Raw genomic sequence first — 27,305 nt, 5'->3', positions numbered from 1 at the left:
GTTGCCGCAAGCCCTGGACTGCTTTGGCTCTATCAGAGCACTTGTGATGTCAGTGGGGCCGGCCCCAGATGGTAGGTGTTCCCATGGGAACGCCTCCATCTGGGCAGCCACGCCCCTGGCACGCCCACCATGGGAACGCCTCCATCGACCCGCTTGCGAGCGCTCAGCACTCGCGAGCGGGTCTGAATTAGGCCCAGAGAGCCAATCATCTCTCGCTCACAGGCTTCCTCTCATGGGATTCCACTCAGCCTGCTAACACGCTACATCTTTCTCAGGCTAACGGACCCCAGTGGATGGTGAGCATACAGCGGTTATTTCATCTGCTTAATTACATCAGATTCAACTTAGTGTGACGTTCTCTAATATCATCTAAGCCACAGGATTTTGGGATATTATTCCCTCACTGATTAAGCATTAAAGAGGATAACCTCCGTTCACGGAGGGCAAAAAACTTGGGACTCCAGCTTATCAATGTATATTTACCATCATTCCATGAGGGCTTGATTATTAATTATTGCTTTGTGTACCATTCCGTGCTATATTTCATTGAAACAAGGATCGATTGCTCCTATTTGTTAAATGTATATGTCTTTAATTTGATATTAAAATCTCCTGATCTCAGGAACAATTATTATATAGATTTTATGTATTCCTTTTAATATCCATTTTCAGTTGGGTGTTATAAACGCTGTGCTATATATTTCTAATTAACAATAGACGCTTAGGCCCGTATTCAATCAGGTGAGAAAAGTTGAAAACTTTTTTGCAGTCATCGCTGGTTTTCCATGTGGAAAAGTATCGCAGGCGTCCCCGCTTATCCCCGTATTACATTAGAAATCAGCGAAAACGGCACCCGGCGAATTCGGAGCTAACAAAAACTGCTGTCAAAAATGGGGAAAACAGTCTGTACCCCCCGAAAAGCTGCACTAACATAGGGGATCACTATAGGGATGTACTAGTACCCCTAATAAAGCTATTCTGGGTACTTAACTTTTCTCTATTGCTTGCTATTAGCGTCCTTGCATAAGTGGTGAAGAATGGCATTAAGCAATATTTTTTCATCAAAATAACTAGTCCCAGCAAATTTGGGGTACATGAAAATGAGTGCTAGCATATTTAAAAGTTGCTAATGTTTTAAAAATTAAAAAAAAAACACCTTCCGCAAGCACCTGCAAACTTAAAAAACACCTCCCCATGCTTGGGGGCCCCCTGGAGTCTATATCGCTAGTTTTCAAGTTTGTCCCCCAACTTTGGTCTTTTTCGCCCACAAATTGAAAGTACTTTTTTGGGGTGTTCTTAAGGTTTTTTTAAACTTGTTTTGACACAGTTTACCTTTTGGGGGCTGTCCCAAGGGTGCAGGGGGTTCCCGTAAGTTTGCACCCCTAAACCCCAGTTCTGCACTTTTTTCCACCTGCTTTCATAGACAAATCTTTTTCACTGATTCCAATGCATTGACTTTCCGCACCGGCGAAAAGTCTTTGGAATTGGATATGGGGATAAGTTTTCGCCTGGTGAAATGATGTCACCAGTGACACTTTTTAGCTGAAAACAGCTTTTCGCACCTAATTGAATATGCCCCTTAGGGGTAAATTTACTAAGCTCCATGTTTTAACTATCCTTGGTTTAGTGAATAAATATTTTTGTGATACTTTGATACACACGGGTACTGGTTACCATTCTGTTACATTGTACATTCCTACCTAATGGGATTTTCATACTAATGAGATATCATTATCTTATCTTTTTCATTGACTATAACTTGGTACATGGTACTCAATTTACACCATCAGAATCTATTTGTTTCAATTTAATGATAATTAGTCATTCATTTGACAATTAGCCATTCATATATTACTGGACGGAACGAGAAGGTTGAGCGCTACAACATACTTTTTATTCATGTTTAATATACATAGGTGGGGATACCTATAAGTTGTTAGCAGCTTATCTCCTTTAAAGAGCTCAGTGCGCAGGATCATTTTGTTTCTTTAATTGACGATAAGTATCCCATCGTCCAGCAGCAAGAGCTCATATATGGGACTGATAGACATTAGGAATAAAAGGGAGGAGAGAGCTCGAGATGTTTTTGGGTCAATTACCACAACACAACACCAACAAAGCAAAGGCTTCAAATTTTGTGACACCTTTCTTAAACTCGAGAAATTAGTTAACAAAGACACGAGACTTTGGTGGGATACACACACCCTGCAATGGTATAAAGAAAATAATTTAATATCCAAAGGCCTACGAATTAAAAAACAACCCACATGTAATCTGGAGGACACGATCTTTATGACCAAATGGGATGAAATATTACAAGATTGTTCCAATAAATTGATTCAATTAATTATCTGCCAACAACAGGAACAATTAAAACAATTAGAAGAGGAAATACAGAATTTAAATTCACAATTGGAACCCTATCACAACGAACAGGAGTTCGTAACACTCTCAGATTTAACAGCTAATAGAGTACTGAAAATTGAGAACACACTGATAGAAAACAAAAAGAATAAGATCATAAGGAACAAGTTTGGTATCAAAACTGCTAGGAACACTAAGAAATCTAAAACACCAATATCGAAACAACCATACAAGACCATACCTGGTAGTCCCATCTACAAAAAACTTAATTTAACTTACCAACAATATATGTCCAAAATACATAGGACAGACCATCAGATTGAGCAACACCACTCTATCAATAGAACAAATGAAACTATTAGACAAAGGATTAAAATTTGCCCCAGTTAACAAGCTGGATAAATTCCAAACCTATTTAGACCTACACAGTTTCAAAAGGAAACTGTTACTAAAGAAATTCTTTTCTTCCACGCTACCACCACAAATTAAAAACGCGACACAAATGGGAGCATTTAAACACACTTCCCTTAAACCTTCCTCTAATTTTTACCCCAGTCACATGCAAGGAGCACAAATTGAAACATTCATCAGGATGGTAGAAAGGGACATTGAGAAATTAGAAGAACCAAGAAGCAAACATAAGGCATTCAATCTGACACGAAAGGAAACATTGGCCATACAGGAATTACAGAATAACCATCACATCATTATAAAACCCGCAGATAAGGGGGGGAATAGTAGTATTGTCCAAACAGGATTATCTCAAAGAGGCCCAAAGAATACTCAATGATGAGACAACGTATCAGAAATTAAAGACAGATCCAACCACAAAATTTCAGGATCTACTCAATATACAACTCCAGAAAGGCTTACAGGTGGGGGTTTTGACAGATAAGGAATTCAGATATATACAGACGCAACATCCCATTATACCGGTATTCTATTACCTGCCCAAATTGCACAAAAACGCAGAATCACCCCCAGGAAGACCAATCATTTCCGGTATAGGAAGCCTAACCTCCAAACTATAAGAATACCTGGACCTGGTACTACAACCGTATGTACATAAACAACGGGCATATTTGAGAGACACGACATCTACACTTAATTACCTGAAAGATATCACATGGGACAAAGACCTATGGCTAGTAGCGGCAGACATAACATCTCTCTATTCAGTAATAGATCACCAACAAGGCACTGCAAGTATTAATTATCACCTAGAACAGGATCCTGACATGCTAGAGACACAACGACACTTTACAATAGAATGCATCCAATTTATCTTGGAACATAACTACGTCTGGTTCGAGAACCAGTTTTACCTTCACAAACAGGTACCGCTATGGGCACGAGATTCGCCCCAAGTTATGCCAACCTTTACATGAGTTGGTGGGAGGACCAACATATGTGGAATAATCCGGATCTTGGGGCGAATCTCGTGCTCTGGAAAAGATATATAGACGATATATTAATGGTCTGGAGAGGGGATGAGTCACAACTTAAAGATTTTATAGGACGACTGAATACCAATAATAACAACCTAATATTCACAGCCACTTACAGTAAAACCAATTTAGAATTTTTAGACCTCGAGATCTATATTGAAAATGGTAATATACAAACTAGAACTTTCAAAAAGAAAGTAGATGTCAACAGCTTTATTTTATCCAGCAGCTGGCACCATCCCAATTGGTTAAGCGCAGTACCAAAGAGTCAGTACATCAGGCTGAGGAGAAATTGTTCAAAAAAGGAGGATTTCATTAGACAAGGGAATGAACTGACAACCCAATTTATTGAAAAAAATTATGACATTGAAACCCTAGGGAAAGCATTCAAAGAGGTAGAAAATGTAGAGAGAGATACACTTCTACAATACAAAGAAAAAGGTAATACCCAATTCGAAAATAGAGTTCTTTTTATTACAAATTTCTCTAAACAATACAAAGATATACAAAAGGTTATAAAGAAACATTGGCCTATACTACTAGAAGATGAGACACTGGCGGATCATCTGCCCCCCTTCCCAAAGATTATTTATAGGAAAGCACCAGACCTCAGATCCAAGCTGGTACATAATCACATAGCCCCCACCACTACACGACAAATGACAATAAATAATACCAAACCGACAAACGGATTCTTTTACTGTGGGAATTGCCCAGGATGTATGAACATCAGTAAATGTAGCACGAAATCTACAAATACCTTCCAATCAAAACACACAGGCACCACGTACGATATAAAAGACAGACTTACGTGCAATAGCAAGAGAATAATTTATTTATTAGAATGCGGGTGTGGGAAACAATACATAGGCCACACTGTAAGACCACTTAAAATCCGCATCAGTGAACATATACGAAACATCAAGAAAGGCCTGGAAGACCATAATCTGTTGAAGCATTTTAAGGAATTCCACAACAGTGATCACAAATCACTGAGATTTATAGGGATAGAAGAAATAAAACCCAACTGGAGAGGAGGTGATTTTACAAATAGAATCAACAAACAAGAACTTAGATGGATGTACGAGCTTAAAACATTTGTACCTAGGGGTTTGAATAAGGACAACGAGGTCATGTCTATCATATGTAAAAAGACATGAGAAAACCAACCCGGGTACTTACTGGTTCCCTTATATTAGTATACAACAAAAGTGAGAGCTGCCATGAGACACTATAGACATATCCATCAAACATAATTATGTACGTTCCAAACATTTTGATGTTTAGGAACGCCACTAGAATAAGTAAAAATAGACTTGTTATGGTTTTAACTGATAACACTTATTGGTTTGTTCTTTCACAGTTTTGGATTTACTTTTTATATACCAGAATAAGTCGAATTAGACATGTCATGGTTTTAACTGACAATACTTATTGGTTTGCTCTTTCATAGTTTTGGATTCACTTTAATTCCATACTTACTGATAAAGTTATAGGATTGTGCTAATAAATGTAATGCCAGTACACCAGAATGGTTGATTGACAGCAATCAACACCTATTCAGAGTGACTGAACTATCCACCAATCAATTAAGCTATCTTTGAACACTTTGGACCGCCCTCAGACTACTTATTCAGATGTCATGAACTCTATCACTACAGCATCTCCTTGAAAAAGGCCCTAGAGGCTGAAACGCGTTGGAGTACACTACACGCTAAAGATTCCAAAGTTATCTGCTTTTTTGTCTACACCAAGGACGTAAGACCAAGGTGCACTTCATAGATGATCCGGAACCTTTCTTCAACAGCTATTGTTTCCAAGAGACATCAACGTACAACACCGTCGTAGTCACGTGACCAACCCAGGAAGACAGCGCCGCAGAAGTGTTGAAGCCGGAGCCGGCAGGGCTAGGAGCGGTGCCCTTCAGGGTAGAGAGGTGAGTCCCAGGTCGGCAAAGGGAGACACAGGGCACATTACTCTAACGAGCGGTGTGACCGTGGTGTCCCGGCCCCCGACCTCAGTGCACGCTGTGGCGTTGTATGTCGGAGGTGGCGTGACATATCGGGCACCCTCCGACACTGATGCCAAGTAGCTACACGCACTGTAGAGAACTAGCCTCTCCCCATCAAGGCCACACCGTACTCCCTGACCCCAGGAACATCATCCCGGGCACCGTAGTTCATCAACCATCACCATTTTTTCTTTATTAGCGGGACACCGCAGATTGTTCTGTTTTGATTATGCAGTGACATTGGACAGGAACTATTTAACCATTAGATTTCCGATTTACCACTCATCCTACATGATTGAAAGATACAGAGACCATCTTATATTTGTGCACCAGTTTTATCTATCCTTGGTTTAGTGAATAAATATTTTTGTGATACTTTGATACACACGGGTACTGGTTACCATTCTGTTACATTGTACATTCCTACCTAATGGGATTTTCATACTAATGAGATATCATTATCTTATCTTTTTCATTGACTATAACTTGGTACATGGTACTCAATTTACACCATCAGAATCTATTTGTTTCAATTTAATGATAATTAGTCATTCATTTGACAATTAGCCATTCATATATTACTGGACGGAACGAGAAGGTTGAGCGCTACTACATACTTTTTACTTAAGCTCCATGTTTGCCCGAGGAAGCTATCACATTTTACAAACATGGGAATTTACTAAGGCAAAAACGGGTGTATTTTTTGTATTTTTAGAGGTGAACACGGCAAATCCAAAGTTAAAATGCACCCGTAATTACAAATACAAATGAATACATCATCGTCTGAACACAGCAATACTTTCCATAGACAGGAATACAACACGGGAATTTACCAAGAATCGTAATTATAATCACGGATGTAATTTAAGCAAACATGGTTAAAAAATAGAAATTTTAAATAGACCCCCTCCTGAGCAGCGTGTTTAATCTCGGACATACACAGGCCAGCCATGATTCTTAGTAAATTTGCCCCTTAGATTTTGTGGGTCCACAGCAAATTATAATGAATAGGCCATAGTGTGGGGAGCGAACCAAACAACTGTGATCAGATACTTAAGCAGAAGTAGCAATTATATATATATATATATATATATATATATATATACTAGGGATGTGCAGGCTCGGTACTACTCGGTTCTGTTCGTTTTTTTTTACCGAATTTTATTGGCTATCCAAAACTCGTGACAGCTGATACCCAATAAGATTCGGCAAAAAAAAACGAACGGAACCGAGTAGAACCGAGCCTGCACATCCCTAATATATACACATGTATACTGTATATCTTGCGATAGAAGCACTGGAGAAGATAGGGATGGCGTGTATTTGTGTCCCAGATTCCTGTAATATGTTTTTTAACCCCCAGGAAGAGTCTGTTTTACAAACAGATCTGAGTGTCGGCTTTTGGTAAAAGCTGGAGAATGGGTCCTGGGGGTGTGGATGTGAGAGAGAAGGTAGGGCTCCATCCACAGGGCCGTTTCAGGTGTTAGGCCTTTCAGCCTATGAGCAGGCTAATTAGGGATTGCACCTGGAAGTGGCTCAATATAGCTGTGTAAGAGTTTTGATGCAGTGTCTCATATCTGGGAGAGCAGGCCCGCAGGTTAGCTTTCTCTGAGACACTGTTTGCTACAATCCAGAATGTACTGTGGACATGAGTTTATTTAGTATTTGGTTAGTGAGGGAATTTACTGTCTAGTTAGAGCCCAGATGGGTTAGGATTTATTTTATGTTTTGTTTTTTTGATTGTTGGCGTTGCACAATAAAAACTGGCGCCGACCAACTTGCACGAAAACCCATGACAGGAGTGCTGTTTCCTGGCTGCTGTGTGTAAGGAGGCGTCCATCTACCCCAGGAGAGGGACCCCTACCCCGATCATATCACAATATATATATATATATATACAGTATATATATATATATATATATATATAGGATTTTATATCTATCTATCTATCTATCTATCTATCTATCGTGTCAGTCTAGAACAGGTGCAGTAGAGAGCTGGTGGGGGGCCCCGCCAACTCACTCGTCTCTCACACATACTTGCCAACTCATGCTCCCTTCCACTGGTTTAAGTGGGCAAGTGTACCGTTACCTGCCCCCAGCCTCTTACTTACCGGGTTAAGTAGCAAATCCGTATGGCAGATTATGTTATTTGCACTAAATGATAACATCGTAGCCACACACCCTGCAGTACAGTGCCAGTAATGTATGTATTTTATAGCGGGGGTGTAGCCACGAGGACGCAATCGCGCCACTACGCCCCCCCCACACTACCTGCTATGCTGTGCCATGCTCCCCGTACCACCTCCTATGTAGCATCTGCCCTCCCCATGCTGGCCTCCTATGTGCCGAACTGGCTACTGCCTCCAGGATGTCGGCAACTATGATCTCACAGCTCTCACTGGCTGCCCGACAGACAGAGACCCTTCTGATGAGACACAAGAACACTGAAATGATTATTCAAGATCTCACCGTTGATTACATTAGAACCACCACAATTTTTGTGGGATAGTTCGATTTAAGTGCCTTCCTGTGATCAGCCCAAGGTATTTCCGTCCGAAGTATTTCCACAATTATGTGAAAAAAAAAAAAATTACCAGGGGCATGGACACCTACTATGGTGCGGTAACATGTCCTGCGTGCTGTGCTGTAGCCAAGCTCCTCTCAACCCCTCTCCTCCCATTCCATATTACCATTGGCCTTGTGCTGGTAGGTGTGAGAAGCATTTTTTTATTCAGTTGGAATTTACAGGAGTCATGCTTACATCAGGGGCATGTGGAGGGTGGTTCCGGCGGAGCGCAAGCTCCAGGCGCCAAAACGGTACGAGGGCATTCTGAAGCTGTAGTCCGGCTCCGGCAGCTATTTAATTGCTGACAGACTGCCTGGTACCAGCTCCGGATATGCTGTTCCTGCTTCTGCCAGCCAGGACTGACTGATCCCCTCTACCTCTGCTTTTCAACAGTGCCACAGCTAGCTATGGCACTGTGATAGAGCAGAGGTGGAGATCAGTAAGAGTGGGATATTATCTTTATGCATTAATTGGATTCATCCAACATGATTTTGCTTTTGATTTCAAATTGTCAAATTAGCCTCACAGCTGCCCACGCCATCTACAGCAAAATTCAGCAATGGCAGTGGCAAACGCAGGATTTCTAGAGGGGGGTTTCCAAATGCTGGATTTTAGAGTGAGTGTGGCCAGTCCATGAAGAGGGCATAATTACCACTTATCCAGCTTTAATATGTGTCATACAAAGTGTATTGTGTGTCATAATTCCAGCATATACAGGACCAGTGATCACAGTAAGCCATTAAATGCGGCAGTAAGGCCTGAACTGAATGTTGTTATTTTAATTGTGGGCAACATTCCAGAGCATGGGAGCAAGTCCGGGAGTCTGGGGGAGCAGCAGATGAACCGAGCACTGCCCTGGACATATATGTACATATTGGGCTCTATAGCAGCACATCCCTAACAGTGCATGTTTTCCATATCTCCTAGTTGGTGCACAGGTGGTTATTCATTATTGGCTGATACATGTTAAAAGATCCACAGGTGGTGCTAATTATTTCATTTGTGATACTGAGAAGAACATGCAGCGATAGTTCATTTCTATTGTATTACTATTTTTATTGTGGTCATGGTATTGGCTGGTGAGAGGGGTTTCCAGGCAGCCGGAAACCCCCCATGCGTTTGCCTATGAATGGGGGGACACCATAGCATAGGCATGCTCCGAGCGCCATGACTCCACAATAGACCTATGACACACTGTACATTACTATCATTTGTCTATTATAAAGATATTAAAATTCACCAGAGTGATCACATTTTCATTATGACTAGTCACAATAATAATACTAATGATGACAATAATAACTGTATTAATAAATAATGCTGCGAAAAATTGCGGAAAAGCAATATAGCCTTTCCTATATAAATAGAACTTTAAGGGGCCTATTTATTAAACCGTTTTTTTTATAAATTGTTTGTCCCGGCTATGTAACAACCGCCTAATGCAGGAGATTTTTCAGACAGCGCCTGCAAAAGGTTAACTACTACGGCAGACCACAGTCCCCATTAATGTCAATGGGGACTGCAGTCTGACCCCTTTGTACAAAACTCTGAAAAGTAAAACTCTTTCAGACTACTCAGATATGCCAGTGTTGTAACTCGCCGGGACAGCGTAGTTATATTTAGTACATACTACATAGCGGGTATAATCATGTAAAAAACTATTATCCCTGCTGCGATGTACACTGAAATAAGTCATGGCACTTCCTCGATTCTTAGTACATATGCCCCTAAGTTACATAAATTGAGAATAATGCATGGAGGTGTACTTACTGTTCTTTACACATTGCATATTTTTTACACTAGGATTCCAAGTGAGACTGGAAGTGCACAGGGCGACGGCTGGACCATCTAGTTCCAGGTCAGGAGAGCACGATAGTGTTATTTTCTCCCCTATATGGTAGGAGTCTTTCACTGGGGCAATGCTAAGGTGTTTTGGAAGAGTAGGTCTGGAACACAGCAATCCTGGGAAAACATATTTAAACCAAAATAAGTATAAAACATTTCTGAACTGTATTTAATTTTTAATATACTGATGTGTATGGCACCAAAACCTGTTTGCGGCAGTTATGCCTTACACCACTACTCTGTTACTAAAACGTACAAATTGGCCGAACTGAAATAGTTTATGAACCTCTTTCATTCCAAAGTTTTAATTAGCTATAGTAAGTTATAACACCACAAATATCCTCTTCTGCTCACCTATGAGTCCCAACTTAACAATATGTCCTCTAACCCTAATAGAAAGCACAGATCGCGGCATTTCTGCGGCACGCAGTTAGTATTATATGAATTTTTAAAGTAGTATTGAAGCAGAAATATTGTTTTATCCTGATAGGTCCACCCTGAGCCAATAGCCTATAAGAGACGGCCTTACTAACTAGAACTTTTACTGTAAGCTAAAAGGGGTCTCACTGTGTACTGAATGGTCCCCTGTGTATGCGGGAACACATCATGTAGCACTGGGAGACAGGTAAGAGGTGGGGAATTTGATTAAATCAGGGAGGGAAGGAGGCGGGGGGCAGATAGGATGCAGGCAGATCATTGGAGCACTATGTTTAAGAATACAAACAAGCAAAACAAACTTATTAATGTATCAAATATAACACCTAACAAAAAAATGAAGTATTTAATTAGGGTCTGATCAGTTTATGAGCATCTCGTTGTTCATTTTGCAAGGGAACATCCTTGTTGGTTTATACCAGCAGTGCAATGTCTGGATCAATCATCAGAGATACTAACCTACACAAACATTAATAAATGGCACGTCAAGCCAATTAGATTCATCGGAGAAATAAGTATCCGCTATGTATTGTTATTTCCCATGACTCTCCATCAGTCAATAAAGGCAGCCAATGCTATTCCCATTAATCACTCACTAAACATTTGGCATATATTCCCCTTGTAGCTCTCTCATTGTGTCATTTGTCTGCCTGATAACTGCTAGGGCCTATGTTAGCTGCATCATCAACATTTATTACATTTTGACCTAGTACTAAATAAATCAATCAATCATGAACTCTAAGTGCACCAGTGTCCCCGGGAATTTATATACCCATTACATGTTTTTGTCAACCAGGGCCATAAAAAAATCTTGAGGCAATGCATTGCATGCTATTTATTATTGTAATCATTTGTAACATAATTGCCAACTCTCCCCGATTGTCAGGGAGACTCCCTGAAATAGTAGCAATCTCCCTGACTCCCTGAAGAGTCTAGTAATCTCCCTGATTGCACCTTACCCCCATTATGTAGCTGTTATCTTAAAAAACAAAAAGAGATATATACATTCCAATTGGATAATTAAAATAGCTTCCCTGCATTTGTTATAAGGCACAATGGGGCTGATTCAGCAGTGCATGTGCACAGGACCGGTTCTGCATATGTGTAGAACAGCACCTGCATGAACGCGGGGCAGGGCGGGGATGGCTGGTGTACCCGGAAACGGGGACACGTCTGCCCACGTTTTCCTACAGTGGTAAAGCCAGGGGCTGTATGTATCCACGGACGCAGTTTCCTGGCCTCCCAAGCCAGCCAGCCTGAGTAAGCTGAGGCTTACTCAGCTGGCCGGCGGTCCGGCGCTGTCCACCATCGTGACGAATGGTCGCGATGGTGATCCCAGCCTGTGACCTCTGACGTAGTGCTGGAATCTCCAATGCAGCAGGGATGTCATACACCTCCTGCTGCATTTGCATATTAGCAAGGACGGAATTGCAAAGCTGCCTGCGTGCATATATCATATATCTATAGCCTGCGTACAGCTTTGCAATTCCATCCTAAGCTGAATCACCCCCAGTGGCTACGTGCATTTTATGAAAAGTATCAGGGTGTTTTCATCAACAAGTAGATCTCACTAACTGCTTTGGGGCTCATTTACATGTGGATGTAAGTCAGTATTATGATACACCCCTCAGATGTAGCAGTACACGCCCACTTTACTGCGCGCACATAGGTGCTGCTTTCACTAAGCCACAGGTAAGACCTACATTTATTTAGTACTATGTTGCTAGTCAGTTGTGGGGTGAATTTTGGGGCGTGGGGCCTCTTGAACTGCTCTGGTTGGACCTCTTTGGGGCATCACCACTTAACACTTATTTTTAACACTTTTTATGTTTGTTTTTTGTTTATGTGACATTTTCACACACTTATTTTTCATTTTTTCTAACACTTTCAACACCAAGGAGTCACCCTCACTCAGGGCCAGATTAACAATGGGGCAGATGGAGCTACAGCTCCATGCCTCCACATAAAAATAGGCCCATTGTCATGACAACATGATGTTGACTGGCCATCTGCTCTCCACACGATCAGCCATAAATCATAAGTAGTAACATTGTATTTCTATTTACCTCACAAAATGAAGGATTTTTTTCCTTTTACATATTTAGGGAGACATTGGAACAGAGAGTATAGGGGGTATACGCCCACATGGCACTGGCCACACCCACACAGCACTGGTCACGCCTCCTCTTCTTCCCATAATAGGCCCTTTGGTCATTTTCAGCTCCAGGCCCATGTGGCCATCAATCCAGCCCTGCTCTCACTTACCTAACACTACAACACTTCACTGCTATTTTTTATTTTATTTTGTGTGGTGCCCTGGGGTGGTTTGGCTGGGGTGGATTGGGGGTGCCCCACACCCCAGGCATGAACCCCCATAGTGTTAGGGACTTACCCGATGAGGTTACCTTGACGATGGTAAGCTCATAACTTTGGCCAAATTTCTGACAAAAACCTTGCATATTATGCATAATTATTAAAGGTTGTATGGTGCATCTGGTTTCTCTTCTTTTTTTTTTTTCTTTTTCTATGCTGCTTTCACAATCTCCCTGAAATGCTTTTTCAAAAGTAGGCAAGTATACTTTGTAATGTACAATTTTCCACTCACGTTGGCATGTCATATCACCAGCATGCCACTGACGATCTGCTTTGCATTCAGCCACAGGATCACCCACAAGGGTATAACCATTTTTGCAGGTGTACACAATCCGTTTGCCAACATAATATGACGAGTCAGAATCCTAGAGGGAGGAAGGAATGGGAAATTAATGAGGCACAGGGGTCATGTTAATGTCTAGTAATATAAATGGAAGACAGATTTTGGGGAAACTCAATAAAGTGTGAGGTTCCGAGCTCGGGTAATTATGGTAAGGAAAACCATGCTTGTTTTTTTTATCATGTATCCAATGCTGGCCATACACATGTAAAGATTTTCTGTCCAACCATCCAACTAGTTGATTGGTTGGATTAAAAATCTGGTAACGTATGGGAGTAACTGATGATCAGCAATTTGCTCCTAAATGCCAGAAAACAGATGAAAATGGTCGGTCAGACAAGTTTGTTAAATGTTTGATATAAACAATTTGTTCAAACAAAAGTTTTTGTCCATTTTCCGGAGTTTGGGAGCAAATTGCTGATTGTCATTTGCTTTCATACCTTACCAGATTTTCATTCCAACCAACCAACTAGTTCCAACCAACCAACTCACCGGAACAATGATGAATTGCTCCGGTGTCAGGCTTCCCCCGCTGCGAGTTGGATACTAAAGTATCCCTCGCAGCGAGTTCTAAACTTCATCATCGGAGGCAATACGGCCTTCGATGATGAATAGGCCCCACAGTGATTTCAAGTAAATACCACGGTCTTAAAAACATACATTTTTACCTGTGATATTGGTTATGAGGCACTACAGTATATTTAAATTGATCCAACATGCAATAAATGTAAGACCACCTTTTTCCCCGAAATCATTAAAAAGTAAAATAAATAATAGATGCCTGTATATGGCGTATATATATATGTATAGAGGAAGAGATCAGGAGGTGGCAAATGCTCAGCACGTTGGATGCTTCAGTCACGGGCCCTGTGACTTGTGACCTCACTTAAATGGAAGATGTGATTTCAGTAACACACTATAGAGAGTCAGGAAGCCATTTTGTGGACAGGGCTAATATGCATTGTAAAACTATATTGGGCCTGATTCATTACGGATCGCAACTGCGATTGCAATAGTTATTATGCACGCAGTCTCACTGCGATGGTATGCTAATCCATTCTGCTCGCTATGCCGTTGCAGCACAACATAAGAACTCCCACTTTACCTTACACACATTCGGAATGTTTAGCAAGACTGCAAAGACATCAGTACAATCGAGACCATCGCAGCCTCACGCACACTTGCCCAAGCTCTGACCTTACTCAGAAATTGCTAACTACATCGCACGCTATCAGCCCTCAGGCTGTGTAGGGCATCACAGTGGATAATTTATGCACGCCCATGCAACGGCGTTCAAATGCACTGGCACACCCGCATTTCGACGACCGCCCCCTGTCAACACCCCCAAACGGCACTTCCTGTCAATCACTCTGCGATGGGTCTGCGTAGTCACTGCGATCGCAGTCTCGATCGCGGTGGCTGGTTCACGCACGCGTACTGCAATGCATACACATGCGCAGGACGCAAAAATCGGTCGATTGCGTGGGTAATCGCAGTTGTGATTGGTAATGAATCGGGCCATATGAACTATTGTTTTCATAAAAGTCATCTAGAATATTTTTCAGCCCTTAAAATGGCTGATATCCTGGTGTGTAGGCAATAGGTGCACGTTAAGGAGATGGAAAGGATGACGGTTGCAGGTTTGTGAAAATGACAAGCACAGCAGGAATGACTTAAAGCAAGTTATGATTAATACAATGGAAAAAAAAGGACAGACGGACACTAGTGAGAAGAGAACACTGTATTAGACACTGGTGGACGTTTTACCTGGATATGTCCATTTTCCAGAGCTGGAGGAGAATGACAGAACTCTGTAGGTAAAATTTGGATATCAAAGCAATGAGGCTCCACAGTGCTGCCGGGAAATGAAAACCATATATTGCAATTAATGGAAAATAAAACAAACCAAATACTGTTATGAAAGTGAATAATACTAATGCCCTCTGGCATATTTTTGGCAATTAATCTGCGCATGCACCTAGGGCCGGTTCAGAGATGGACGCAATGCCGATATGCGTGTAAGTCACACTGTGCACGCGCAGCGTTTGAATTGTGAGTACGCTAACACAGAGGATTCACTCGCAAAGTGAGTGACAGGTAGTCAGCATTTGGGGTGGTTAGAAAAACGCAGGAGTGTCTGACTGATAAATCACTGTTTTCTGGGCGTCCATAAATTAGCCAGTGCGTTCTCGTCCGCAGCAGAAGAGCTCTCTGTGTGACTGGAGACCCCCTATGTCCGCGACAGCTGAGACTTAAGCTGGGTACACACTAGACGATATGTCGCCCGATCCGGAGGATCGTCCACATCGGCCAGTGTGTACCCACTATGTCGCTGATTAGCGACATCCTGCAGGTCTGACAGGCATTTAGCATTTGGCAGCATGGCCCACGCCGTCGTTGCGGGCATCTGCAAGGTCCAGCCGCTGTCGATGTCGTATGCACACTAGACATCTAGTGTATACACAGCACTACTCAGAAGGCTGCTGATCGCCTGATTTGCGTTCAATGTTTCCGGTTTCGTGCGTGACTGGCAGATGTACTGGGTTGCAATCGGGAAGCCGGCTGACGTAAGCCCGACAGCCGGCTTCTCGACTGCATTATCCCGACGAGGGTTAAAAATGACAGGCGTCTAAATCTAGACTCCTGTCATTTTTCCGACGCCGGGAGACTGACGCCCGTCATCGATCGGGATGCCGGGCGCCGCCAGCGGACAGCCACGGGGGGAGGGTTAGGTTTAGGGCTGCCGGGGGGGACTTAGCGTTAGGCACTCCCCCGGGAGGGTTAGGGTTAGGCACCCCCAGGGGGAGGGAGGGTTAGGCACCCACCCGGGGGGAGGTTAGGGTTAGGCACCCCCCCCGGGGGACTTAAGTTTAGGCAGCAGGGAAGGGGGGGTTAGGGTTAGGCACTTAGAGGGGGGATTAGGGTTAGGCACAGGGGGGGAGGTTAGGGTTAGGCACCCCTAAGGAGGTTTAGGGTTAGGGGGGTTAGGTTAGTAGATACTTACCTTAGGACGATCAGGATTTCCAGTGCTGTCGGGCTTCCGCTGCCGGGCTCTGCTGTTTTGTCGGGCTGCCGCTGCCGGGATTCGAACTCCCGGCCATGCGGGGATACCGATTCCGATGTACTCTGTGGGTGTCTCTAAGCACTGGATGGCGAGTGCCTCATTAGCATTTTTTCGCAATTACGATCCATGAGAGATCGCCACTGTAATAGCATTTGCCTCCATCTCTGAATCAGACCCTTATTCCACAAATGCTGTGTTATGTAGTAACATTATATTATTACATGCACTTGGTAAACTGAAAACTTCTTACCATAGATAGGTATGATATTACATGGCAGTGTTTTTATTTTAATATGCGAACAGTATGAGTTTGTGTCTCTCTTTATAAATAGCATCTTTGTCTACAGTATAATTTGTTTACTTAAAAGCAATATTGGGGCAATTCAAAAAATGATGTCATATTTTGAGTGTAAAGATTAACACAATACAAGCTTCATACAGTTTTTATGTGTTCAGAGTATATGTAATATTATAAATGACCCCTGATAAGTGTATGCGGAAAAGAGCAGCAGCCCCTCTCCAGCAGAACACATGTAATAACCTGGACTTAAACAAGGGTAAGCTAGAAAAACCATATTAGTGCTTGTTGCAGATTTTAATTTACATCAATTTGCCAGTGGCAGAACTTTTGGCTACAAGGTGTGGTTGTACGGAGAGGGGGTAGTCCCCCGCTGTGCACGCGCGGTCGCAAAAGGGGCCTGACCTCGCCTCAAAAGGGGCATGCCACGAGGCAGGAGGCTGAGCTGCTCGGCCGGGGTTTGACCGCGGTCTGGCCCATCTGACCATCGGCCCTTCTGGCATTTGCCAGGAGTACCAGATGGGCAGTCCGGCCCTACTCTGCACCCATTATAGATACACTAATGGTTTACATGTTATCAGAGTAGTGTGGTGACCGCAGATAGTAGCATACTTGCTGACATTCTGGCTGCCAGGTCGGCACAGCAGGGATGGGGTGCGGCATAAGGGGACGTGGTGGGGACATAATGCTGCATTGGGGCGGAGCAGGGGGACGTTACAGCGCGTTTATGTCATCGTGGCCCCACCATCGCTGCATAATGCTGAGACTATTGGCATTGTGAAGAGGTGGACGGGTTCACTATGATGCCATTTAGCGTGAATCGCGTCATCGGCACCCCGCTGCGGGTTGGTGCATGGGGGTGCTGGGGGGTCCAGGGGTATGTGGGCAGGTGACGGCCGGCCGGGAGACTTGCCTACTTTTCCATACAGCCATAAGATGCCGTTCCGTGAGAGTTGGCAAGTATAATAGTAGTAGCAGAGTAGTATGGTGACAGCAGATAGTAGTAATAGAGTAGTTTGGTGACAGCAGATAGTAGTAGCAGAGTAGTATGGTGACAGCAGATAGTAGTAGCAGAGTAGTAGGGTGACAGCAGATAGTAGTAACAGAGTAGTATGGTGACAGCAGATAGTAGTAGCAGAGTAGTATGGTGACAGCAGATAGTAGTAACAGAGTAGTATGGTGACAGCAGATAGTAGTAGCAGGGTTGTATGGTGACAGCAGATAGTAGTAACAGAGTAGTATGGTGACAGAAGATAGTTGTAGCAGAGTAGTAGGGTGACAGCAGATAGTAGTAACAGAGTAGTATGGTGACAGCAGATAGTAGTAGCAGAGTAGTAGGGTGACAGCAGATAGTAGTAACAGAGTAGTATGGTGACAGCAGATAGTAGTTGCAGAATAGTATGGTGACAGCAGATAGTAGTAGCAGAATAGTAGGGCGACAGCAGATAGTAGAGGCAGAGTAGTAGGGTGACAGCAGAATAGTAGGGTGACAGCAGATAGTTGTAGCAGAGTAGTATGGTGACAGCAGATAGTAGTACAAAGTAGTATGGTGACAGCGGATAGTAGTAGCAGAGTAGTATGGTGACAGCAGATAGTAGTACAAAGTAGTATGGTGACAGCAGATAGTAGTACAAAGTAGTATGGTGACAGCAGATAGTAGTAGCAGAGTAGTATGGTGACAGCAGATAGTAGTAGCAGAGTAGTATGGTGACAGCAGATACTGTAGTAGTAACAGAGTAGTATGGTGACAGCAGATAGTAGTACAAAGTAGTATGGTGACAGCAGATAGTAGTAGCAGAGTAGTATGGTGACAGCAGATAGTAGTAGCAGAGTAGTATGGTGACAGCAGATAGTAGTAGCAGAGTAGTATGGTGACAGCAGATAGTAGTAACAGAGTAGTATGGTGACAGCAGATAGTAGTAGCAGGGTTGTATGGTGACAGCAGATAGTAGTAACAGAGTAGTATGGTGACAGAAGATAGTTGTAGCAGAGTAGTAGGGTGACAGCAGATAGTAGTAACAGAGTAGTATGGTGACAGCAGATAGTAGTAGCAGAGTAGTAGGGTGACAGCAGATAGTAGTAACAGAGTAGTATGGTGACAGCAGATAGTAGTTGCAGAATAGTATGGTGACAGCAGATAGTAGTAGCAGAATAGTAGGGCGACAGCAGATAGTAGAGGCAGAGTAGTAGGGTGACAGCAGAATAGTAGGGTGACAGCAGATAGTTGTAGCAGAGTAGTATGGTGACAGCAGATAGTAGTACAAAGTAGTATGGTGACAGCGGATAGTAGTAGCAGAGTAGTATGGTGACAGCAGATAGTAGTACAAAGTAGTATGGTGACAGCAGATAGTAGTACAAAGTAGTATGGTGACAGCAGATAGTAGTAGCAGAGTAGTATGGTGACAGCAGATAGTAGTAGCAGAGTAGTATGGTGACAGCAGATACTGTAGTAGTAACAGAGTAGTATGGTGACAGCAGATAGTAGTACAAAGTAGTATGGTGACAGCAGATAGTAGTAGCAGAGTAGTATGGTGACAGCAGATAGTAGTAGCAGAGTAGTATGGTGACAGCAGATACTGTAGTAGTAACAGAGTAGTGTGGTGACAGCAGATAGTAGCACAAAGTAGTAGGGTGACAGCAGATAGTAGCAGAGTAGTAGGGTGGCAGCATATAGTAGTAGCAGAGTAGTAGGGTGACAGCAGATAGTAGTAGCAGAGTAGTATGGTGACAGCAGATAGTATTAGCAGAGTAGTATGGTGACAGCAGATAGTAGTAACAGAGTAGTAGGGTGACAGCAGATAGTAGTAGCAGAGTATTAGGGTGATAGCAGATAGTAGTAGCAGAGAAGCATGGTGACAGCAGATACTGTAGTAGTAACAGAGTAGTATGGTGACAGCAGATAGTAGTAGCAGAGTAGTTTGGTGACAGCAGATAGTAGTAGCAGAGTAGTAGGGTGACAGCAGATAGTAGTAGCAGAGTAGTATGGTGACAGCAGATAGTAGTAGCAGAATAGTAGGGTGACAGCAGATAGTAGCAGCAGAGTAGTATGGTGACAGCAGGCACTGTGTGTGTAGCACCGGTGTTGGTGCTGGTGGTGGTTAGTAGTAGTACACACGTGGTATGCTTGACCAGTTCTTAGATTTATTGTAATCTGGTAAAACGGCAAGTAACAGATGACACAGGGATATCACAGGTGTCACAGCAGTAGACAATCTTGGACTTTCAGCTTAGGACGGAATTGCAATGCTGTCCTTGCATTTATGGTACTGCAGCAGGAGGCATCACATCTCCTGCATGCATTACTTATCCGAGCTGCGTTGTACAACGCAGCATCGTATAATCTGCGAGAACATCTGCTGCCTATGTGACCCGTGTGTTGAATATAGCAGCTGGAGTTTAGGTTAATGCTGGGGGTTAATGCTGGGCGTTGCAGCGAGAACATCTGCTGCCTATGTGACCCGTGTGTTGAAAATAGCAGCTGGATTTTAGGTTAATGCTGGGGGTTAATGCTGGGCGTGAGCTGGCAGAATGCACCGTTGAATGGTAGCCCTGGTATCCTACTATAAAACGTAGGTTGTAAAGGGTAGTTGTGGTTATGTTTGGGTGCATTTCAATGTATTACACTCTTTTTACATATACAGTATTTTATTCTTTATTAATAAGGAGAGCTGTTAGTTTGGGGTGCCAGTACCATAGGTTAATAAATCCTGTTTTATAGAACACTATTGATCACGATGATGGAAATTTTTTTTATATTTTTAGGACGTAACATAAAATTGAAGAATAGATTATGCAGTGCCATTGGCAGAGATCCCCGGGACAAAACAAGTGACCTTTGTATATATTTGCATTAACATGTATTGGTAACAAACCAGCAGCCTCATTTTGCAGATTCTGAAGGGCAGTGACATAGTGGCACTGACAGTTGTCAGAACAGGTGAGGCTTTCATCATTTGACATTTGGAAAGAACAAATATTAGCACATGGCAGATACAGAGGCTGTAATCAAATTAAGGACATGTTCCTTCCTATTCCCGCCTCATTTCTATTGCTTTGTTTTTGGATTACATTTTTGGACGGCACAGAATACACTATTATACTCTACTATCAATAATCTGAATGTGACGATATTCCATAGTGACAACTGATATTCTGTCACAGAAGATGAGTAAATGTAACTTCCAGCATCCAATTCAAATTACTCACACTTACCTATAGGCTCCTCATCAAGTACTTTCCCTCTCACCCGCTTAGATCTACAGCAGACATGCACCTCGCCTCCTCGTTGCTAATCGCCTCTCACTCCCACCTATAAGTCTTCCCCAGCACTAAGGGCAAAATTTACTAAGCGGTGGATTCTAAACCCCGGCGGTATGGCGGTGGTTTTGCTATCTGCAGATTTACTAAGGCCAAAACCGCTGCAAAACCGCCGTCAAAACATATTTTAGAAGAGAATAGAACAGGGCAGTCATTTAGAAACCACCGCCAAACCCCCGGGGCTTAGAACCCGCCGCTTAGTTAATTTGGCCCAAAGACTCCAAATGATACATAAAAAAAATAAAATCCATCACCCAATTTGTGATAGGTGGGGAAAAACTTATTTTTTTACTGGAAATCAGACAAATCCTTTGGCCAACGTACTTTAGGGGCGAGTCAATTCACTGTGCTCTTTGGTCTCATGACTAAACATCCAGGTTAAGTTGCGAGAACCGGTAATTCTCCAATCTAACCACTTGCAGTCTAAGCAAACAGCTTGAATTGAATACCTTACCTCCGTTCACTTTATCTCCTAACAATGATTAGTAAATAGACCCTTTGATGGCTGGTGCTTTTTTGATTCTATCTACAGTGATTGCCAGCAAATTCTTAAGGGAAGGGAATTCCAGTTTCTGTTACGGTAAAAAACCCTTTTGGGGAGTCTCCTACATATGTAACTCGGGGAGCTGTAGTATGTGCATGCACACAAGAAAAATCATCTACAGCCCCTAGAAGTCAGGTGGAGCTGGCGAAGTAGCAGGGGAGTAACTTCCCATTGAAAGCGCAATTCAACTGCGTTAGCAAGCTAATTCATTGCGATCGCAATGCAAACTCAGCACAACATACCTTAGTGAAATAGTGAAAACATCGGTACAATCGAGTACCATCGGAGCCTCACGCACACTTACACAGAAATTGCTAAGAACCGCACACGCTATGAGACCTCACACTGCGTATGGGATCACAGTGGATAATTTATGCACACCCCTGCAACATCGTGCAAACACACTGGCATGTCTGCATTCAGTCGACCCCCCCCCACCCCACCCCCGTTACCGCCCACAAACTGCACATCCTGTCAATCACTCTGTGATGGATCTGCATAGCCAATGCGATCGCAGTCCCCATTGCAGCGGCCGGTTCGCCCACACACACTGCGATGCATGCGCAGAATGCAACAATCTCCTCTAGAAAAGATCTCCCCTAGAGGAGACTCTAGAGAAGAGATGGGCAGAGCTGGAATAACCTCGGCCCATCTCTTCTCTAGAGTAGGTAACGCTAGAGGGGACATTCTTTCCTCATTAATTAGATATTTTCTAATCTTGTTATTTAGTTGCCTTCTCTCCACTTCCAGGTGAACTTTTCTGAAATATTTGTCCACTCCAAAAAAATAAAAGGAAATATAAAAAATGAAAGTACAGAATTAGCAGTGCAGGCGCCAGCCGCTGGCTCTCCTCCCCTTCTCTCTCTCCTCCACAGAGGCGGAACTAGCGGCGGTGCAGATGGTGGCTTCCACTGGGGCCCGCTGTGGTGCAGGGGTCCATATCCACCACTGCACCCGCCACATGTGTCCCCCGGGCCCCACAAGTGTAAGGCAGACCGCAGTGAGAACAGTCTGCACTACACAGTAACAAACACACAGCCGCCAGAGCGGGCCGGGAGGAGCGAACAGCGGCGGTCGCGACAGGAGTGGGGATTCAGGTAAGTTGTATTTTGTGTGTGTGTGTATGTGTATGTGGGCACAGGGACTGGCACAGCATAGGGGGGGCGCTATTGGGGGCACTGTATAGAGGGGTGGCTGCTACTAGGGGAACTGTATAGGGGGGCGCTACTGGGGGCACTGTATGGGGGGGCGCTACAGGGGACACTGTATGGGGGGTGGCCGCTATTATGGGCACTGTATAAAGGGGGTGCTACAGGGGGCACTGTATGGGGGGTGGCCACTACTGGAGGCACTGTATAGGGGGGACTACTACTGGGGGCACTGTAGAGGAGGACTACTACCTGGAGCAATGCATAGTGGGGACTACTACTGGGGGCAATGCATAAGGGGGATTACTACTGGGGGCAATGCATAGGGGGGACTACTACTGGGGGCACTGCAAATGGGGGACTATTACTGGGGGCAATGCATAGGGTTAGGGTCAGGTTAGGGGAAGGGAGGGTTAGGGTTAGGCACCCCCCCAGGAGGGTTAGGTTTAGGCTGCGGGGACGGGGGTTAGGCTTAGGCACTTACAGGGGGGGGTTAGGGTTATGCACTAGGGAGGGAGGTTAGGGTTAGGCACCCCTAAGGGAGGGTTAGGGGGGAAAGGGTTAGGGATAGTCCTCTACTTACCGATCAGGATTGTCACTGCTGCCGGGGTGCCAGTGTCGGGATTTGAACCGCCGGGCATAGGTCCGGCGGTCATTCGTACCGATCACAAATGGTGGGAGCATGATGTAACTGTGCAGAGCTGCTCAATAAGGTAGTCTACTTCCTTAGGGGACTATTTACAAACAAATAAGCTGTCATTGGGCCATGCATACACAGTGTAATATTTTTAAAATGGCCACAAAAGAGAAAGTAGGCACCTGAAGACCCAAAGCAGCATCTGAAGATGGCAATAGCCAACAGGGAAAAGCTCTAAAAAACAATGCCCAGACCGCATTCCCCATTAACAATATTGTCAGGAGGCCACAGTCCCCATTACCAATAATGGGGACTGTGGTCTTTAGCGTAATGTAGACAAACGCAGGAGATACAGTATATCTGATATCTCCAGCATTAGGCTCTTCATAAATAGCCCCAATGCCTAAATCAGATTGGGTATGACATACCGGCAGCTGTGCCTAACCCTAACCTCCCCCTTACCGCACCCTAAACCTAACCCTCCCAAGGAGTTTCTAACCCTAACCCTCCCCCCTAGGGGTGCCTAACCTCTCCCACACAACCTAACCCTAATCCCGCTACGCTCCATAACCCCCCCCCCTCCTCGCAGCTAAGTGCTAAGGCCCCCAGACTTACCTCGATTGGTCCGTTGTCCTTCTGTATTCCGGCATCGGGATTAAGATAGGCATCGGTATTTCGCCTATCTTAAGTCTCCCATCAGGCTTTCGTTGCCGGGATATAGACCGGTGGCATGTAGTACACCGGTCTATTAACTACATCCCGCCTAAATCATGCGGTAAAAGGGTCTTGATAAACAAGCCCCCAGGTGAGAACGAGCTGCAGGTATTTTGAATGTTTGTTTTATGAGGGGAATGTGTTGTTTGTAGTTTCATTAGATTTTACATTAGCACATTTAATCAGTAAGAGCCTGCAAGCTTTTACGACTATGTATATCATTTTGATCATTGGTACAATAATACAAAGGCAAAAGATGGGCAAATCTTACTTTGCCTGGAAACCTAGCATGAAAACATTTTACACATTCTTCTAATTGGGGACCAGTAAGCTAGAATATGTTGCCTACAATATATTTAAAGAAATCAAATAATTCAGTATTTTTTTTTTCTATTTGATACTATTTTGTGATCATTTGGGTAAACAAAAGGAGAAGAAAAAGACATTGACGTAATGTACCGTAAGTGTTCCAGCTCATCCTTTTCACACAAATGGGTTTCTATGGAGTCCCCAATGCACCCCTGCCCTCCCCCGCTGGGTGCAGGGTTATTACAAACGCGGCTCCGGACTCTCCTTCCTGTGTTTCCCCGGCAGGCATTCCAGGGCGACCAGCAGGCCCAGCTGCCATCAATAACTCCTTGAATAAAAGGAAGACAATTAAAGAATGGAGACCTAATGACTGCATACTGCTCACATAGATGTACAGAACTAAAGGGCGTTGCTGAGTGCCAAATGGAAACTCAATTGCAGACATTTATTAGCTACACGGAAGTGATAAATCAAAAAGTAGGGGGAAAAAATGGCGCTGCGAAAAGATATCAGCCTATCCACACCTAATGGTCTATCCCTCAAGACCTAATCAAAATCTATACAAACAAATAAGATGTGGATAAATGGCGCTATCTAATATGGTAAAAGAGGTATTCAAGGAAAAATACTTATCTCTTGATGGTATGGACAGTATTAAGTTGGTATGTCACTTGAAATTCCTCTTCCCATTCGTCCGACCCAGTTCATGCACATATACATGAAAATGGAAGTACAAAGAGACAAAAGATGTATTTCCAAACCTTGGTTTGTTTTTCGGATAAACAATCGTTATTATGGGTAAAAACAGATGTTGGTCCCCTATATGTTTATAATGAATTTGTAAATACAAATTCAAGTCTCTTAAATTATAAATAAATGTGTTGGATCACTGAACAATAATCCACAATTAAAGAGACAAGATATATCACAGGACTTTACTCCTGAAGCAACGAACCTCACTTACAAATATGTGATGCGTATAGAAAGGTTCTGGAGGCTATACAGGGAAGGGTATCTGCACCATTTATTAGATCCAGAGGTATGTGTATATTGTTTCTTAACATCATCCAGGAATATTGTTAGGAGCCGGCATCCACATATTCCCCCTGGTCTTTGCACATACCTCCTTCAAAATACTCTTTTTTTGGGTGCAGTTCCCTATTCCCCTGCAACAATTTTTTGTACTACACATGTTTTATATGTTTTATATAGTATGAATGGTTTACTATACCAATTTTAAAGAATAAATATCTTTATACTCAATATCCTTGTTTGGGGATATATACTCCCCCTTTCTTTATCCGGTGGAGATACAAAGATACCTAGATGGGATTCACAACACCACATTAAGGCCTTCATTCAGAGGCGGCCGTACGGTCTACGACCGCACGGCCGCCTCGATGTTTGTCCAGTGCGCATGCGCACGAGGGAGCCGGCTCCTTCGTTCGCATGCGTGAGACCCGCTACGACCGACAACGCCGGTCGTAGCGGGTCTCTTTCCAAAGGGGGCGAGCAGTCGATGTTGATTGACAGCTCGCCCCGTTTGGAAGGAGGGCCGGGGGGGTGGCAGCCCAAACGGAGGCGTTCCCATGGGAACGCCTGCCGTTTGGGGGAGGCCCCACTAACATCACTAGTGATGTCAGTGGAGAGCTTCCGGCTCTGACAGAGCCAGAAGCTCTCCGAGGCTTACGACAAGTGAGACCCTACCCTAGGGTCTCGTCGTAAGCCCCGATGGTCGCGATGGTCTCTGACCATCGCGACCATCACCCTAGCGGTCGTTAGAGCTGTGGGTGTAAACCCACAGCCTAACGACCGACACAGAGGCGGCCAGTCAGGATGCAAGCGGCCGCCCAGTTTCTGAGCGACCGCTTGCATCCTCCGACCACCTCTGAATGAGGGCCTAAGTGTGAGTATAGGTACGCCAGCTATGGGTATTTGTTACTCTCATTTGTATTTGAGCATGATAGGAAGTATCCTCAGTCTAAAGATAAAGAGACCTTTATACGTTTTCACTTGCACCGTGTAGATGTAAGTCAGGTGTGTTATTCTGGAAGTGGAAAGATATGCCATTCTTGGGAACGCCTCCGTTTGGGCTGCCACCCCCCCGGCCCTCCTTCCAAACGGGGCGAGCTGTCAATCAACATCGACTGCTCGCCCCCTTTGGAAAGAGACCCGCTACGACCGGCGTTGTCGGTCGTAGCGGGTCTCACGCATGCGAACGAAGGAGCCGGCTCCCTCGTGCGCATGCGCACTGGACAAACATCGAGGCGGCCGTGCGGTCGTAGACCGTACGGCCGCCTCTGAATGAAGGCCTTAATGTGGTGTTGTGAATCCCATCTAGGTATCTTTGTATCTCCACCGGATAAAGAAAGGGGGAGTATATATCCCCAAACAAGGATATTGAGTATAAAGATATTTATTCTTTAAAATTGGTATAGTAAACCATTCATACTATATAAAACATATAAAACATGTGTAGTACAAAAAATTGTTGCAGGGGAATAGGGAACTGCACCCAAAAAAAGAGTATTTTGAAGGAGGTATGTGCAAAGACCAGGGGGAATATGTGGATGCCGGCTCCTAACAATATTCCTGGATGATGTTAAGAAACAATATACACATACCTCTGGATCTAATAAATGGTGCAGATACCCTTCCCTGTATAGCCTCCAGAACCTTTCTATACGCATCACATATTTGTAAGTGAGGTTCGTTGCTTCAGGAGTAAAGTCCTGTGATATATCTTGTCTCTTTAATTGTGGATTATTGTTCAGTGATCCAACACATTTATTTATAATTTAAGAGACTTGAATTTGTATTTACAAATTCATTATAAACATATAGGGGACCAACATCTATTTTTACCCATAATAACGATTGTTTATCCAAA

General features: G+C 43.7%; 1 protein-coding gene across 1 annotated transcript in view; it reads right to left on the bottom strand.

Moving 5' to 3' along the window:
* C7 (complement C7) overlaps positions 1-27,305 on the bottom strand; it is a 126,711-nt gene that overhangs the window by 26,721 nt on the left and 72,685 nt on the right. The window contains exons 12-15 of the mRNA XM_088455236.1: positions 24,566-24,743; positions 15,152-15,239; positions 13,277-13,409; positions 10,162-10,353 (exon numbers count right to left, since the gene is read on the bottom strand). Coding sequence (XP_088311362.1) covers positions 10,162-10,353; positions 13,277-13,409; positions 15,152-15,239; positions 24,566-24,743 — 591 coding nt within the window. The remainder of the gene's footprint in view (positions 1-10,161; positions 10,354-13,276; positions 13,410-15,151; positions 15,240-24,565; positions 24,744-27,305) is intronic.

The sequence above is a fragment of the Taudactylus pleione genome, unplaced genomic scaffold (genome assembly GCF_031769625.1).
Source record: "Taudactylus pleione unplaced genomic scaffold, aTauple2 ptg000647l, whole genome shotgun sequence".
Lineage (NCBI taxonomy): Eukaryota > Metazoa > Chordata > Amphibia > Anura > Myobatrachidae > Taudactylus > Taudactylus pleione.
This window is presented reverse-complemented; position numbering and strand designations above follow the sequence as displayed.